At 34.7% G+C, this 16,071-nt stretch overlaps 1 protein-coding gene across 2 annotated transcripts in view; it reads left to right on the top strand.

The window, feature by feature from the left end:
- The first annotated feature begins 2,911 nt into the window (after window positions 1-2,911).
- RANBP3L (RAN binding protein 3 like) overlaps window positions 2,912-16,071 on the top strand; it is a 54,589-nt gene continuing 41,429 nt past the window's right edge. For both annotated transcript variants that reach the window (XM_037799444.1, XM_037799443.1), the window contains exons 1-2: window positions 2,912-3,047; window positions 3,253-3,520. In XM_037799444.1, coding sequence (XP_037655372.1) covers window positions 3,430-3,520 — 91 coding nt within the window. In that variant the 5' untranslated portion in view covers window positions 2,912-3,047; window positions 3,253-3,429. The remainder of the gene's footprint in view (window positions 3,048-3,252; window positions 3,521-16,071) is intronic.

The raw sequence follows: 16,071 nt of genomic DNA, 5'->3' as shown, positions 1-16,071 counted from the left end.
ACATCCTTCTGGTTCACGGAGAGTTGATATGGGAAGAAACTTGACTTTTATAGGATTGTAATTCCTTTTTAATCAAATTGCAGGTAAAAATGCCATCTATTATTCACTTGTTCCTTGATACAATCAGTCTTTGGCTTCTGCATTTTGTCACTTCTTGCTTCTAGTAGGAGCCAAAAATTAAAGTACAAAATACCTATTGTGAATTACTAAGTTGTTGGTGCTTCTGAAAAAGTAAGAAAGGAAAAAGAAGCAAAGCAGTCACCCATTCCACTGTGGCTGCTACACCTGATGTTATTTTACATACTCCTTTAGCACAGCTTTCAGCTATGTTGGCTTATTTCCACTGGAAACTGGTGAGTGAAAACAGAGACTCAAGAGCAGGAGTGTAACTCAACATGCAGTGCATGAACCCAGGAGTCCTTTTGACCCACTTGATCGGTCGCAGGTCCACTGCCCAGGACTGGCTGAGTGATGCACAATAGTGCAAGGAAAGAGGAATCAGGCAGCAAGCACTGCCCGGTATCATCCCGACCCCCTTACTTTTTGGCACTTGAAGCTACTGTTCAACGGAGTCGTTGTTATGCTTCATCGAACCTCAGGAAAGATGTAACAAATGAAATAGTGGCATAGATCAGATCTTTTTAAAGCAGGTTATGCTTATTTAGCTGGACCAGAGAACTTTTAAAACTGTATAGATTCCAGACCCCATCCAAACCTCAGACTCTGCAGCTGGGGCTCAGGAATCTATGTCTTTATAACATTGCCTAGGGCAATTCTGATACTCAACCAGATCTGAGATTGAGGGCTTGGATTTTCAAATACACCCCAAACACTACACAAATCCTTAGTTTTAAATCTATTTCTTTTTTCTTCAGACTCTAGTCAAAGACAAAGCAGGATACCCCTTCTCTTTCCCAGGGCCTTAATGGTCACAGAATAAATACTGAATTATTTGCTGCATTGCTTTGCAAACACTTGTTCCATTTTGCAAAGGAAGACACTAACCCAGAGAGGTTAGGTACCTGGCTCATGGCTACACAATAAACAAATGGTAACACCCCGGGAGGAAAGCTGACTGTTTTATCCTCTAAAGTCAGCTGGCCATTCCTTTTCCTCTCTGTTTTTCTCGCTTTATATGTACGTGTGAGAAAGAAAAATGGAGGCATATTAAGCTTCTAGGCACAAGTGAGGGGAAACGTAGCTATTAGTCACCAAATATTTTCTCTCAGAGGGGAAGCTATCAACCAAATACAGTGTGTTGATAGAGAACCTTTGGATTCTGATTTGAACAAAATGTTGAGATTGAGAGGGGCATGGGGAATATCAGGGAAATAAGAGCACAGTCTGGATATTTAACTACATTAAGAAATCGTGTTTAATATGTTTTGAAGGTGCGACAATTTTATTAGGGTTATGCTTTTAAAAGTTCTTGCATTTTAGAAATGCGTACTGAAATATTTATGCATGACATGATGTCTGGGATGCTTCAAATCCAGTGGTAGAGTGAGAGGCGAGATGAGGTCGTGATGAAACACACAGGTTTGAAACAAGACTGTTCATGATCTGATAACTATTGAACCTGGATGACAATGTAATACCTCAGGGCTTATTATACTATTCTCTTTACTTATGCAAATTTTTGAAACTTTTCATTATAAAACATTTCATTAAAAACTCATTCCTTTCAAGGGTTGGCTTATAGTTTTGTAAGTTATTTGATTTATTATATAATAATATGCTTATTGTCAAGATCCACAACTTGATAGCTTTATGTCACTCAGGAAAAGAACATCTCAGCTTTCCACTATGGCCATTGTGGAGGATGAGATAAATACTAGCCATTGCAGAAACTATGGTTCTTTAATAACACGAGTCTCTTTCAAAGTAACTAAACCCTTCCATAAAACCTGTCACATGATGAAAGACCTAAAATTGCAATAGATAGACTATTAGAACAGTAAAAGCAATTCAGTAAATCATAGGAATTATTTTAAAAAGCATTCAAATATTTCATAAAAGTTTTCATAAATCAGAATTTGTCTGGGAACTGTTTAATGTCCTAATTATATTTACTTAAATAAGGACACCTTAAAATCAAAGTAAAATGAGGGCACCCAACTCAGAGCTGGCCAGGAGTAATCTTCTAGTTATGGTGTTAAATTTAGCACCAATTTCCAAATGTACGTGGGAAGCTGCAATGTCCAGCCTTTGAGGCTAAACAGTTCTGCCTTTCTCTTTCGTCCTTGCCTCCTGCCCCCTCTCTGAATCCACAAAGAGCTGTGAATCTTGAAGGACAGGATTTACCAGCATTAACTACCACTTCAGTCATAATGGGAGCCTGAGTTAAACTGTTAAGTGTTTGGGGTTTGTGTTTTTAAACAGTAATGAAATAGCAAGCACAAGAAAATAATAAGAATAATCTAGTCTTGTAAACTAAGAGTAGCAAGACTTAGAGAACCAAAGGGGAAACAGAGATAGGTTTCTGGAAAGATGTCTTGTGTGTTTATTTTTCTTCATGAACTCCAAATAATTGCCTTGGCAAGCAGGCTGCCCTGTAACTGCCCCCTTCTGAAGACTCAGAGGTTTTTACAGAATTTGAAAGTTTCAGCAGTACATTTCCATGAGCTCATTAGCAGTTCCAGTTATGCCTTTTAGATTTTGCACGTACATATGAATATCCATGCATGCAATATAGACCCATGTTTATAGCTTTTATTTTAATTACAAACAACAGCAAAAGTCAGATATTTGATTACTATAATGATAGGGCAGCATCTTTAGAATGCCTGCTTTGGTGACTATTATTCAAAGCAACTCCAACGTCATTTCTTTGCCTGCCTCTTTATGCTAATCAACCGAGCCCGCTTCGCTCCTCCTCCTTGCAGCCTCCCATAAGGACTACACAATTTCAGCTGTCACGGAGGGGGATTCATACCGGGCTTAGAAATCACTTGATTTAACTCAGCAGCACTTTTTTTCTTTACGTATTTATTACTCTAGCAGTCCTCTCTAAATGCTTGAGGCATTGGATTTCATGTCAGCCAAAGGTATCAAAAAATTGCCCAACAGTTACCTTGTAGGATTTTATACTATCCTACAAGGCTATTCTACAAGGGGAAAAAAAGTTTCAATTTGCTTTAGAATGAAAGAATAATTAAGTAGTGTTTTAGCCAATTCTAAGTGGTGTTTTAGCAAAAGGAATTGGCATCTTTATATATAAGAGGAATAATGTTTGGTAAATATTTATTTCAGGGATCATGACAAAGAGCAACCAGGAAGTTTTTTAGAGAAGTAATTATTTTACATGCAGGAACTGGATCTGCATGGCCCTGTGAGGTTCTGGGTATCTTGTGAAAACCATTGTAGTTCGCTGGCAAGGGAAGGAAATACCCCAGTGATACTCAAGCCACAAGCCATACTTCTGGTACCATGTCTGTTATGCAAAAGAAAGGCAGCAGCCACCTGCTCTGCAGTCGGCGCTCGAGTAAACTGAAGCTGCAGGAGGACCAGCAACAGCAAGGTGAGTCAGTCGGGCTAATGAGTCGTGTGTTCGTGACCTTCTGTCCATCTGCATTCTCGGAAGAATGATGGGCTTTTGAAGTACCTGGGGAAGCTCTGGTTGTGAAGTACTTTGCAATCTTCCCATTTTAAACCTTGAGAATAGACACGATAGTGATGCCTAATGATGGGTTAACTTGGGTTTACTATTGATTTATAAAGGATTTATAGAGGATTATATCAAGAATGCATATTCCTAGGAGTTGTCATTGTGAAACATATGCTGAAGTTTACAGCCACCACCAGTTTTCCAGAGTATTCTAGATTTTGTGTAATTCAAAATACTCATCAGGGCAAGGCTGAATTGGCTACAGGGGAATTCAGATGAGAACAGCGTAAAGTTAGCTTGGAACTGTTTCCCGTGTCCTACCACTAGTGGTACGTTTTGGGACTTAAAATTGAGCTTAATTTTGTCTGGATCTCTGGCTCATTCATTTGTGGGAAAAATAAATATATTCTAGGCTCTTTCCCTTTTACATTCCAGGAACAGCTGGAGACAGGGAAAGAGTATCACATTTCACATGATGGGCACTCATAAGTTATCTATCTTACAGCCATTTTCACCATCAGTTTTTTTAAAATTTCAAACCCACTCCCCAGCCAGCTGCATCAATTAGTCGCAGATGGTTGACATGAATAGACAAGATGATCCCTCCAATCCATTCTGTCAGGGACAGCAGAGATCACTTGTGGAAAAGACTGGGTGTTGTCCTAGCTGATATTATCACACCCCTCCTCAGAGGTTAAGGATTTACCCCAGACATTTCTAACTTGTCCTTAATAACCTGTGATGGAGCTGGCTACATATGGATCTATGAGCTCTTTATTTTTCTATAGACACAGTTTTAGATTTCAGTGGCTAAAGGACTGAAACCGTCCATTTCCAAGGTGGCACCTGCATGTTGATATTTGTATGACTGTCAGGCCACCTCCCTGCATCAGTTCCTGGAGCAGTACAAAGTGATTTCATGCTCCACAAGGTTTAGCATAGTGTAAACATTTACGATCATTCTGTACCACCAGGGCTTAAATAAATTATTTTGAACCAATTGACTTAAACTCTAGACTCCTGAAATGTTCCAGGTTTTAGTGCTGAGAGGAAGACAATTTTAATTCACTTAGGGTTTTACGTTTGCTATGCATTTTGTTTGAAATGTTTAAGGTTACTTTTTTTTCCTACTGCTGATTTGATATTTACTATAGAAAATTTGGTTGGGGGAGCATAATGGAGAAGGCAAAAATCATCTGTAATCCTACCACCCAAAGATAGTTTCCATTAACATTCTAATGTATAATCTTCTAGCCTTTTTTTCTATGTACTTATATGGATTATTCTCTTATTTGATGTTTAAACAAAAATAGACTTATTCTGTATCTAGTGTTTTGTAAGCTTCTTTTAAATTTAATAGTAGATTATGAACAATTTTCCATGCCATCGTGTATTGTTCTCCAACCTTATTTTTAACAGTTACATACTATTCCTTTATACAGATACAGCAAAATTCCTCTAGCCAAATTCCTATTGTTAGATATTTGGTTTATTTCTAATTTTTCACTATTATATACAACACGGCGTTGAACAAAAACTAATGGATAAAACTTTGCACACATGCAGGATTATTTTCTTAGAATAAATCCTGAGGTAGAATTTTGAGGTAAAGGATATGTGTTTTTAAGACATTTTTTACCACATGGCCCTCCAATCAGCACTCTAATAAGCAGGGTAGGGATAGTCTCAATAATACTGGAAACTGTATATGTAGAAAATAATATCCTACTGTTGTTTTAATTCAAGATAGGCTGTCTTGAGGGTCTCTCCCTTCCTGGCCATGGCCAGAGCAGCCTGAAAATATCATTATGATGACATACTTCCCAAAATACCAACAAGACTAGAAGTCTAGTCTCTTTTCTTAGACTGAGCTTTTGCCTAGAATTTTTCAAAAGCAACCATCTTCTTCCACAGCCAAGTCTCAAAATATCTGCCCACAATAACCACTATCCATAAAGTTTTGAAGCACACTAAAATGCAGTGCAGACTGGCCATTGACTGCTGCAAGAAATGCCATCTAAATATTTGACTTGTCTCGTGACACTGAGTAAAGTGTTTGCTATGTTGTTAAATACCTTTCAAGTTACTGTCCTGGAATTTGAAAGTATCCTGTCAGTACAGTGGGCCTGATTTTTCCTCCAAGCTATATTTGCATCTTGTTATTATACAAAGTTCAGCAAAGGTCCAAGGAAGCAAACCCATTAGTTTCACGAAGTGAGGCCTCATTGTGGATTCATTCATCAGGACAGTCTGAGGTCATGCCTTTGGCCCATCCCCAGCCAGCTTAAGGTTCAAGCTACCTTATTTAACATACAAAGTATGACTGATTGACATTTAACTTCTGTTAGGGCATGACCAGATTCAACACGTACATTTCTTCTAACCCTTCAGGCTGTATACTAAATTGCTTTGTGTTACCTCTGAGGTATTTGGCTATTTGCACCTAGGCACTAACATGTATGTACTTTTTGGGTTATCACATAAATAAAAGTCATTTATTCTTCAGCAAATATCTTGGGCAACAAAGTATTGTGGCAGAAGCTGGGTATATAAGTTGAAGTAAGCCAACATGGTTTCCTGCCCACATGGAGTTTACACTCTATGGAAACATGCTATAGAAGTCCAAAAAAGAAGTCTAAAGCGTTCTCCCTACTTTTTGCCATCTTGCAGCTTCTCCTGGGATATTTTTAATCCATTTGTGTCTGACATTGATCCTGTGAATGTTTGTAAACATTATATATCTATAAAGCTCAGTAAAGTCCATTACACATTACATGTAGTAGGCAGATTTAACCATTCTTATGTTTTTTAGCACTTAGAAATTTACACAGCAGTTTCACATACAGTTATCTCATTTAATTCTTACAATGACCAAGTTGTAAGAATTTTTAAAGATGTAGAAACTGGGAATCCTCAAGTCAAGTAGTTTTTCCCAGTTCACATAGATATTGAAGGCTACTTTCAATGCACTTTCTGCTATATGTAGCTCTCATAAAATCCATGAGTCCTAGTTTTACGATGTTTATTTTTTTCCACTGATCCATATCAGAGAATCTTCTCCACAAATACCCAAGGTGCTTGAGATTCCTCCTGATTTTCCTCAGCAGTGATTTTCTGGATGTGCTTTGTTCTTAATGTCAGGGCAGTTTCCTGAAAGTCAAGAAACAGGGATTGATGTCTTCAACCGTTCATTTTTCTTTGCATTTTTACTGAAGACCTACCATGTACTGGATGCTATATGACACACTGGGGAAACAAAGATGGTTTTCTCCGAAGGTTTTTTCCCTAACCTTTATTTTCTGAGGAATTCAGTAATAGAAACTAAGCTGATGATACTTTTCTCAACTCTTTGGGTGGAAGAAAATGCTGTTACAGTACATGATATATTTATGCTGTGATTTTTGTTTATTATTCATCACTCTTTGTATCTTGAGGGTTTTAGAAGGCACTGAATCAGCTAAGAACTTTGTAAAGGCTAAACATTACCCATTTACTATGCCTTCAAGTTTGCTCTGAATCTAAACCATATAACACAAATAACATTTAGATTTTTGTGAATACACTATTTCCCTTAAATATTTTCTGTGGATGTTCATGAATGTATTTAATATAAAACACCTAAAAATTTAAGTGCTGGGGAATGAAAATATATCCACAAGAAAGGGAATTAAGTAGTGTTATATAATTAAATAATGCCTATATATGAAAAGATAACATGAAAATCTATATATGTTATGATTCTTAAAATAGATTTGAGTCAGCTTTCTTTTTCGTAGGATTCTAAAGTAGTGATACTGCATATAAACATGATATTTTATGTATTATATAGTTAAAATGGACTAGGATTAAAAGAGGCTCAAATGAGTGTTTTTCTATTTGCAAGGCCATTACTGGCATTTTAAAGCCACCAGTTGAAAGAGACAAGTATAGACCATTTAAAAATAATTAGAGAGGGGAGAAATCACATATTTGTAAAATATTAGACTTTATCATATCCAAGTTCCCAACCAGTATAGGAATCATTTTCATAATAAGTCTCTCTAAAAGATGGCACACCTTTGAGGATTTGAAAAATAAATGTAATGGTTTAAACATCATTTTTCATATTCCTAAAACCAAATCTAGAAGAGAATGATTGCCTCACTCCTGGATTCTACCACAGGTACCTCATATTGAGAGCATAGAAGTTTCTAGAATAATGAATTTTATAAAAATCATTAAGATTGGATAATAGTGAATAAAGTGGAGTAGCTTGCATCATACTAACCCTTCCTCATATAATAATTACAAACTCCAGAGAAAATATTCTAAAAATAACTCTGAGGGCATGAGAGAGTGAACAACAGCAAACAGAAACTATAAGAGACTAAACTCTTAAAAGAAGAGAACCAAGCTAGGTTAGCCCCACATCTATCTGACTTTTTCCACAAGAAACTATCCCTGTTCACACAGTGCAGGACAACCAGAACTCAAGCAGAAAGCCTCCTCCTTCCCCTACTATATGACTTAAAAGGCAAATGTATAAAACAGGAATTAAAATCTATAAAGATGCAATCTGAGACAATAACATTTTAAAGGGGGAGGGAATAGAGTGTTTGCATACTATTGAAATTAAGTTGGTCTTATTCAAACAAGGTTGTTATCACATTGTAATCACAAAAGTAACCACTAGGAAAATAACTAAAAATATATAGACAAAAGGAAAGAAGAAGGGAATCAAAATGGTATACTCTAAAAAAATCAACTAAATTAAAAAAAAAAAATGAAGTAATAGAGTAATTGAAGAACCAAAAACATAGAAGACCTACCAAAAATAAATAGTTAAATGGCAGAAGTAAATCTTCCCTTATCAATTATTACCTTAATGTAAATGGATTAAATTCTCCTGTTAAAAATCACATTGGAAAATTAGATGAAAAACATGATCCATCTATATACAGTCTACAGGAGATTCACTTTAGATCAAAAACACAGAAAGATTGAAAGTTAAAGGATAGGAAAAGATATTCCATGAAAATTGTAACCACAAAGGTGTCTATTTCACGGCTATATTATTGTCACACAAATATACTTTGTTAGAAAGGTTACAAGGGACAAAGAATGGCATTGTTTATTTATAAAAGGTTTAATACAGCAAGAAGATATAACAATTATAAACACACCTTATATGCACACCTAACAACAGAGCCCTCAAAACATTTAATGCAAAAATTCACAGGATTAAAGGGAGAAATAATTCATTCTACAATAATAGTTGGAGACTTCAGTATACCATGTTCAAAAATGGATCAATAAATACATAGAGGACTTGAGCAATACTATAAACCAATTACACCTAACAGACATATGTAGAACACTCTACCCAACAATTACAGAATACATATTCTCAAGTGCACATGTATATTTCCCTGAATAGCTCATATCTTAGGTCATAAATCAAGTGTTAATAAATTTTAGAAGATTGAATTCATACAAAGTATCTTTTCTGACCACAAAGGAATGAAGCTAGAAATCAATAGCAGAAGGAAAATTGAAAAATTTACAAACATGTGGAACTAAACCACACACACTTAAACAACCAATAAGTTAAAAAGAAAACACAGGGAAAATTAGAAAATACTTAGAAGCAAATGAAAATGAAACCAAGCACACCAAAAGTTATAGAATGCAGCAAAGGCAGTGCTCAGAAGGAAATTTATAACTGTAAATGCCTACATTATAAAAGAAGAAATATCACATGTTAATAACCTAACTTCATACATAGAGGAACTAGGAAAAAAAAGAGTAAACTAAACTCAAATTTAGCAGAAAGAAGGAAATATATTAGAGTGAAGATAAATGAAATAGAAAATAGAGAAACAATAGAGAGAATCAATGAAACCAAAAGTTGGTTCTTTGAAAAGATAAATGAAATAAAACCTCCTAGCCAGACTGACAAAATAAAAGAGGGAGAGAGAGAACACCAACAACTAAAATCAGGAATGGAAATGGGGACATTACTACAGACGTTACAAAAATAAAAGACTTATAAGAGAATACTATGAATAACTTTATATCAACAATTAGATAAACTAGATGAAATGTACAAATTCCTAGAAACATACAAATTAACTAAACTACTTCAAGAAGAAATAGAAGATCTTAACAGACATGTAACAAATCAAGAGATTGAGTCAGTAATCGAAAACCTCCCAATGAAGAAAAGTCCAGGACCAGATGGCTTCACTGCTGAATTCTTCCAACCATTTAATGAAGAATTAACACTAATCCTTCTCAAACTCTTCCAAAAAATAAGAGGAGGAAACACTTCCTAACTCATGCACTCAGCATTACCCTTATACCAAAGCCAGAAAAAAGTTAGCACAGGAAAAGAAAATTATAGACCAATATCTCTTATGAATATAGATGTAAAAATTCTCAAAAAATACTGGAAAACTGAACCCAATAGTATATTAAATGGGTTATACACCATGACCAAGCGGGATTTATTCCAGGAATGCAAGGGTGGTGAAACATAAGAAAATCAATTAATATAGTGCATCACATTAATTGAGTGAAGGCTAAAACCACACAGTAAGCACAATTGATGAGAAAAGGCATTTGACAAAATCCAACATCTTTTCATGATAACATGAAAACAGGGAGTAGAAGGAAACTTCCTCAACAAGAAAAGAACCCAGAGTAAAAATACTCAATGGTAAAAGACTGAAAGCTTCCCCCTAAGAACAGGAACAAGACAAGGATGCCTGCTGTCACCAGTTATTCAATATTGTAATGGGAGTTCTAGCCAGAGAAATCAGGCAAGAAAAAGAAATAAAAGCCATCCAAATTTGAAAGGAAGAAAGACAACTATTCCTATTCACTGGTAACATGATCATATATAAAGAAAATCTGAAAGAATAAATAGAAAGCTACTAGAATTAGTAAATAAATTCAGTGAAGTTACAGGGTACAAGAAAAACACACAAAAATCAGTTGTATTTCTATATACCACGCTGTAGTTTGAAATTATACGTGCCCCCCAAAAAGCTGTTCTTAAAATTAATCCATTCCTGTGGGTGTGAACCCATTGTAAGTAGGATATTTTGATGAGACTACTTTGGTTAAAATATGTCCCACCTCAGTCTCGATGGGCCTTAATCCTATTACTAGAGTCTTTTATAAGAGAATGAAATTCAAATAAAAGAGACAAAGCCACAGGAAGCAAGAGCCTGGGTATATGGGTGGAACCTGGAAGAGAAGGGAGAGACCAGGAGACACTGCCGTCTGCCTTGTAACATGACGGAGGTGCCAAGGATTGCCAATAGCCAGCCCCAGAACCCCACAGTCTTCGGAAAGAAAGTATTGCCTTTTTCATGCCTTGATTTGGACTTTTTCCCAGCCTCAAAGCACAAGTGAATAAATTCCCATCATTTAAGCCTACCCATTTCATGGTATTTGCTTGAGCAGCATAAGTATAACTAAAACATACTAGTAATGAGCAATCTGAAAGGGAAATTAAGGAAACATTTCCATTTGCAATAGCATCTAAAAGAATAAAATACCTAAGAATCAATTTAACCAAGGAGGTGAATGACTTGTACACTGTAAGCTACAAAAAATTGCTGAAAGAAATTTAAAAAGACCTAAATAAATAAAAAGACACCCCAAATCCATGGATTGGAAGACAATATTGTTAAGATATTAATACTACCTAAAGTGATCTACAAATTCAGCACAATCCCTATCAAAATTCAAGGATCCTTTTTCTTTTGTTTTCTTTGTTTTTCTTTGCAGAAATAGAAAAGCCAATCATCAAATTCATAAGGAATGACAAGGGGCTAAGAATATTCAAAACAACCTTGAAAAAGTAAAACAGCTTTGTAGGAGTGACACTTCCTGATTTCAAAACTTACTGCAAAGTTACAGTAATTAAAGCAGTGTGCTACTGGCATAAACACAGATATATAGGCCAATGGAGTAGAATGGAGAGCTCAGAAATAAACCTACACGTCTGTGGCCATTTGATTCTTTAACAAGGGTGCCAAGGCCATTCAATAAAGAAAGAATAGTCTCTTTAACTAGTGGTGCTGGGAAAATGGGATAGCCATATGCAAAGTAATGAACTTGGACCCCTATTTTCCCATCATATACAAAAATAAACTAAAATGCCATCAACAACGTAAATATAAGAGCTAATACTACAAAACTCTTACAAGAAAATGTAGGAAAATATTTTCAGGGCTTTGTACTAACCAATGGATTCTTAGATTTGATACCAAAAGTACAAGCAAAAAAATTAAAAATTTTTGTGCATCAAGGAAATTAACAAGAAAGTGAAAGACAACCTACAAGATGGGAGAAAATATTTGGAAATCATATGTATAATATAAGTTTACTATCTAGAATATATAAAGAGCTCTGACAACTCAACAACAAAAAGGCAAAGAACCAAATTTAAAAATGGGCAGAGGATTTGAATAGACATTTTTCAAAGATATACAAATGGCCAATAAGCACATAAAATGATGCTTAGCATCATCAGTCATTAGGGAAATGCAAATCAAAACCACAATGAGGTACCACTTCACACTCACTAAGATGGCTATTATTGAAAAAAACACACACAGAAAATAAAGATTTGGCAAGGTTGTGGAAAAAAAAGGAACCCTCGTGCATTGTTAATAAGAATGTAAAATGCTGCAGCCACTGTGGAAAAGTTTGGCGGTTCCTCAGAAAGTTAAACATAGAGTTACCATATGATCCAGCAATTCAACTTCCAGGTATATACCCCAAAGAATTGAAAACAGGGACTCAAACAGATATTGGTACACTAATGTTCATAACAGCATTATTCATAATTGCTTGAACAACACAAGTTTCCATTGGCAAATGAATGAATAAACAAAAGGTAGTTTATCCATACAATGGAATACTATTCCACCATAAAATGGTATGACGTTCTGATGTATGCTACCACATGGATGAAATTTGAAGACAGCATGTTGAGTAAAATAAGCCAGATACAAAAGGATAGATAATGTATATGATTTCTCAAATATGAAATACTTTGAATAAGTGAATTCATAGAGACAGAAAGCAGAATAGTGCAGGGGCTAGAGGTAGAGGTGACTGGGGAGTTATTACTTAATGGGTATCACTTTCTGTTTGGGATGATGAAATGTTCTGGAAATAGATGGTGGTGAAAGTCACACATCATCAACATACTTAATGTCACAGAATTGTATACTTAAAATGGTTAAAATGATTTTTATGTTATGTATAATTTACCACAATAAAATAAATATATATTTTTAAAATATGTATTGTAACCTCTAAAGAAACCACTTTTTTTTTCTATGCTTACTCTAAGGATTTTGAACTTTACTTAAGATAGTGAACTGTGTTATAGTGAATCATGTAACCATATTATGGCTTTCCCCCACGAACTAGTACAGTGTTATGCATTCAGTTGTTATCTCAAAGAAAATTAGTCCTACTCTTTTAATGTTTAGAATTGAAACGGGATGCTTATCTCTAGAGAGTTATCAAAGAAAAGCCAGTTTTTTCTCAAATATTGTGTAAAGTATATATATAAACGACTGTATTTTCAAATACATCCCCGCATCTCTTCTTCATACTGATTTGGGGTTTTTTTTTTTATTCAGAGTTGGAGAAACCACTTTTTAAAAAGTATAAAGAGGTATAGCAAAAAGTCAATAGAGGATATGGGAGGAAAAAATTTTAAATTACTCAATTTATCTAAAAGAAGTAAGGGAAGGAGGAACAAAGAAACAAAAAAGTGAGGAGAAATAGAAATCAAAAAAGCAGGAGAGTTTCTTTAAAGCAAACTATATCATGAATTAATTATATGTAAATGAATTAAACACTCCAATTAAAAAGCAGAGATTTTCACATAAAAAAGAAAGTTCCGACATTGTACTCTGTGCAAGAAACTTACCTGATAAAGACACATTCCTGTTATTAAGTCAGGCCAACAGTGAAATGATGGAAAAAGATATATCATGCAAACAGTGAGTATAAAAAGGTTGGAATGGCTATGTTAATATCAGACAAAGTATATTTCAAAGCAAGGAGATTTTTTAGAGCTATAGAGGATAATTTGATAGATAAGTCAATTTGCCAAGAAATATAAAAATTCTAAATATGTATGCATCTAATAACTTCAAAATATATGAAGCAAAAATGGACTGAACTAATGGAGAAATAGGCAGATCTATAAACACATTGAGGATTTTAATATCCCTCTTAAGTAATTGATAGAACAAATAAAAGAAAAAAATCTGTAAAGATATGTAAGACTTGAATGACATTATCAACCAACAAGACATTTATAGAACAATTGTTTTAAATGTGGTGTTAATGAAGTCTCTTGATTAATTTCCATATGAACTACTAACTGCATCCAGCTTTCTCCCAAAAGCATGTATTTGTCTAAAAGAAACAAGTGAGAAAATGCAGATTTATCAATGCAAACCCATTAGCCCAGAGTAAGTGTCCAGCTCAGTGGGTTAAAAGCTTGTCTCTAACTTTATAAAATAACTGCAAAGCTCTTATTATCTCTTACACTGCATGAAGTATGAAAGATAGCAACATATCATTTTTGGAACTGAGCCGATATAGCCTTGGAGAGAGGTTTGGGTTTTTGACAAAGTAAAAAAGCATTATCCAAAACTCCATAATAAAAAGGGACTAAATAATGGGCATTGTTATATTTCACTTTATTTAAACTAGGAACTCCATTTAAAGTGTTGGTTCAATTACATTAAATCATTAATTTCCTTAAAATTTTCATCAACATTTAGGCAAAGCAAGTTTCACACCTGAGTTGATTTTTCATGAAGTCTGTTAGCAAATCTAGCAGAATACCAGAATGTAAAATACAGTAAATACCTCTATTCAGTAAAAAGCTGCATTTTCCTTCTGTCCAGTGATCAGATTCCTCACCCCCATGAATGGCATTAAATTGAGCAAGAGGTCATAGTGATAAGATCTAGACTTTTAACAAGGGATGATAGTCTGAAGATATCTTTTGATACTAATTAAAGTCACATCAAAAGAGCATAAACTTATGACTGAAACTCCCTTTATCCATTGTATGGACAAATGAGTAAGAAAATAAAGACAAAAAATAAATAACAACAGGGGGGATAAGGGATATGGAATGTTGGGGGTGTTTTTATTATTTTAATTTTTATTATTACTATCATTTGGAGTGATGAAAATGTTCAAAACTTGATTGTGGTGATGAATGCACAACTATATGATGATACTGTGAACCACTGATTGTACACTTTGGATGATTATCTGGTATGTGAATATAACTCAATAAAATTGCATTAAAAAAAGAGAGCATAAAATATGCCTCTGTAAGTTGAGCCGTAGGAGAAGAGGGGTCAAATTGAAACTGAGAAGGGACTGTATTCTTAAAGAGGAGCAATAAGGAAGAGATTCAAGTGTGGTCTGTGTCATGGCAGGATGGGCTACAGGTCCTGATAAAACCCAATGTTAGTGAGACACCAATTTTTTTGCCTTCTCAGATTTCCAGCAACTATGGCTCAGTAATTTGATTGTTCCTCTAGAGTAGGGATCCATCTATATGGAAAAAACATACATCAGATCTGCATAATGGCCAAATTAAGTAATTGGTACAAAATCTCCTTTCTTGTTCTGATAAAATATGGTGATTCATAAGAAAGGGAGTTGTTGACATTTTGATAGAAAAGAGTAAAGTAAGGAAAAGTCTGAGATTGTTGAATGTGGACCATTTTGGACTAGGGTTGACTGTCTTACCCTTTAGTTGTCTGCAGAGAAATGAAGTTGGAAATAAAGGGGTTTTCTCTGTGTATGTGTGTGTGTGTGTGTGTGTGTGTGTGTTTATTTTTATATAGCTGAGCATGGGCAAGACACATACCAGTGCTAGACACATACCAGTGCTACAGAAAATGAGGTTCTATTTGTTTTACAAGAGCAACTTTGTTATGAGGAACTTCATTAAAATTTTGGTATTTCTCACCATTTTTCTTCTTGAAAATTGAATAAACTAAAATTAAGTTGTGGGAGTGATTGGTTTTATGGTGGAATGAAGCAAAATAGGTTTGGAGGAACTTGTAGAAACCAACCTTAACTATATAAATTTAAAGATGAGAAAAAACATAAACATAAGGAAAAAAAATCTTTAAAAACCCATAATAAGTAAGCTAAACTTCTTTCTTTCTTTGTGAACACTTCTCACATTTTAAGCCTTAAACCCACAATGATTATTGTCTATTACCTTGCTCATAGGAGGAAATTAATGTTTATTAAATGAATCAGTTTTTTTTTTCTGAATGTTTTATTCAAGTGACCATATTCATAAATCCTAGAAAGATAGGGCTTCAAAAATCCTTAGTCCAACTGATTTTACATATTAGAAAACTGAAAACAGAAAAGAGGAAATACCTGCTCAATGTTAGTGGTTAGTG

Source organism: Choloepus didactylus, chromosome 11 (genome assembly GCF_015220235.1).
Source record: "Choloepus didactylus isolate mChoDid1 chromosome 11, mChoDid1.pri, whole genome shotgun sequence".
Classification (NCBI taxonomy): domain Eukaryota; kingdom Metazoa; phylum Chordata; class Mammalia; order Pilosa; family Megalonychidae; genus Choloepus; species Choloepus didactylus.
The sequence above is the reverse complement of the archived record's forward strand: the minus strand, read 5'-3'. Positions and strand labels throughout refer to the sequence as shown.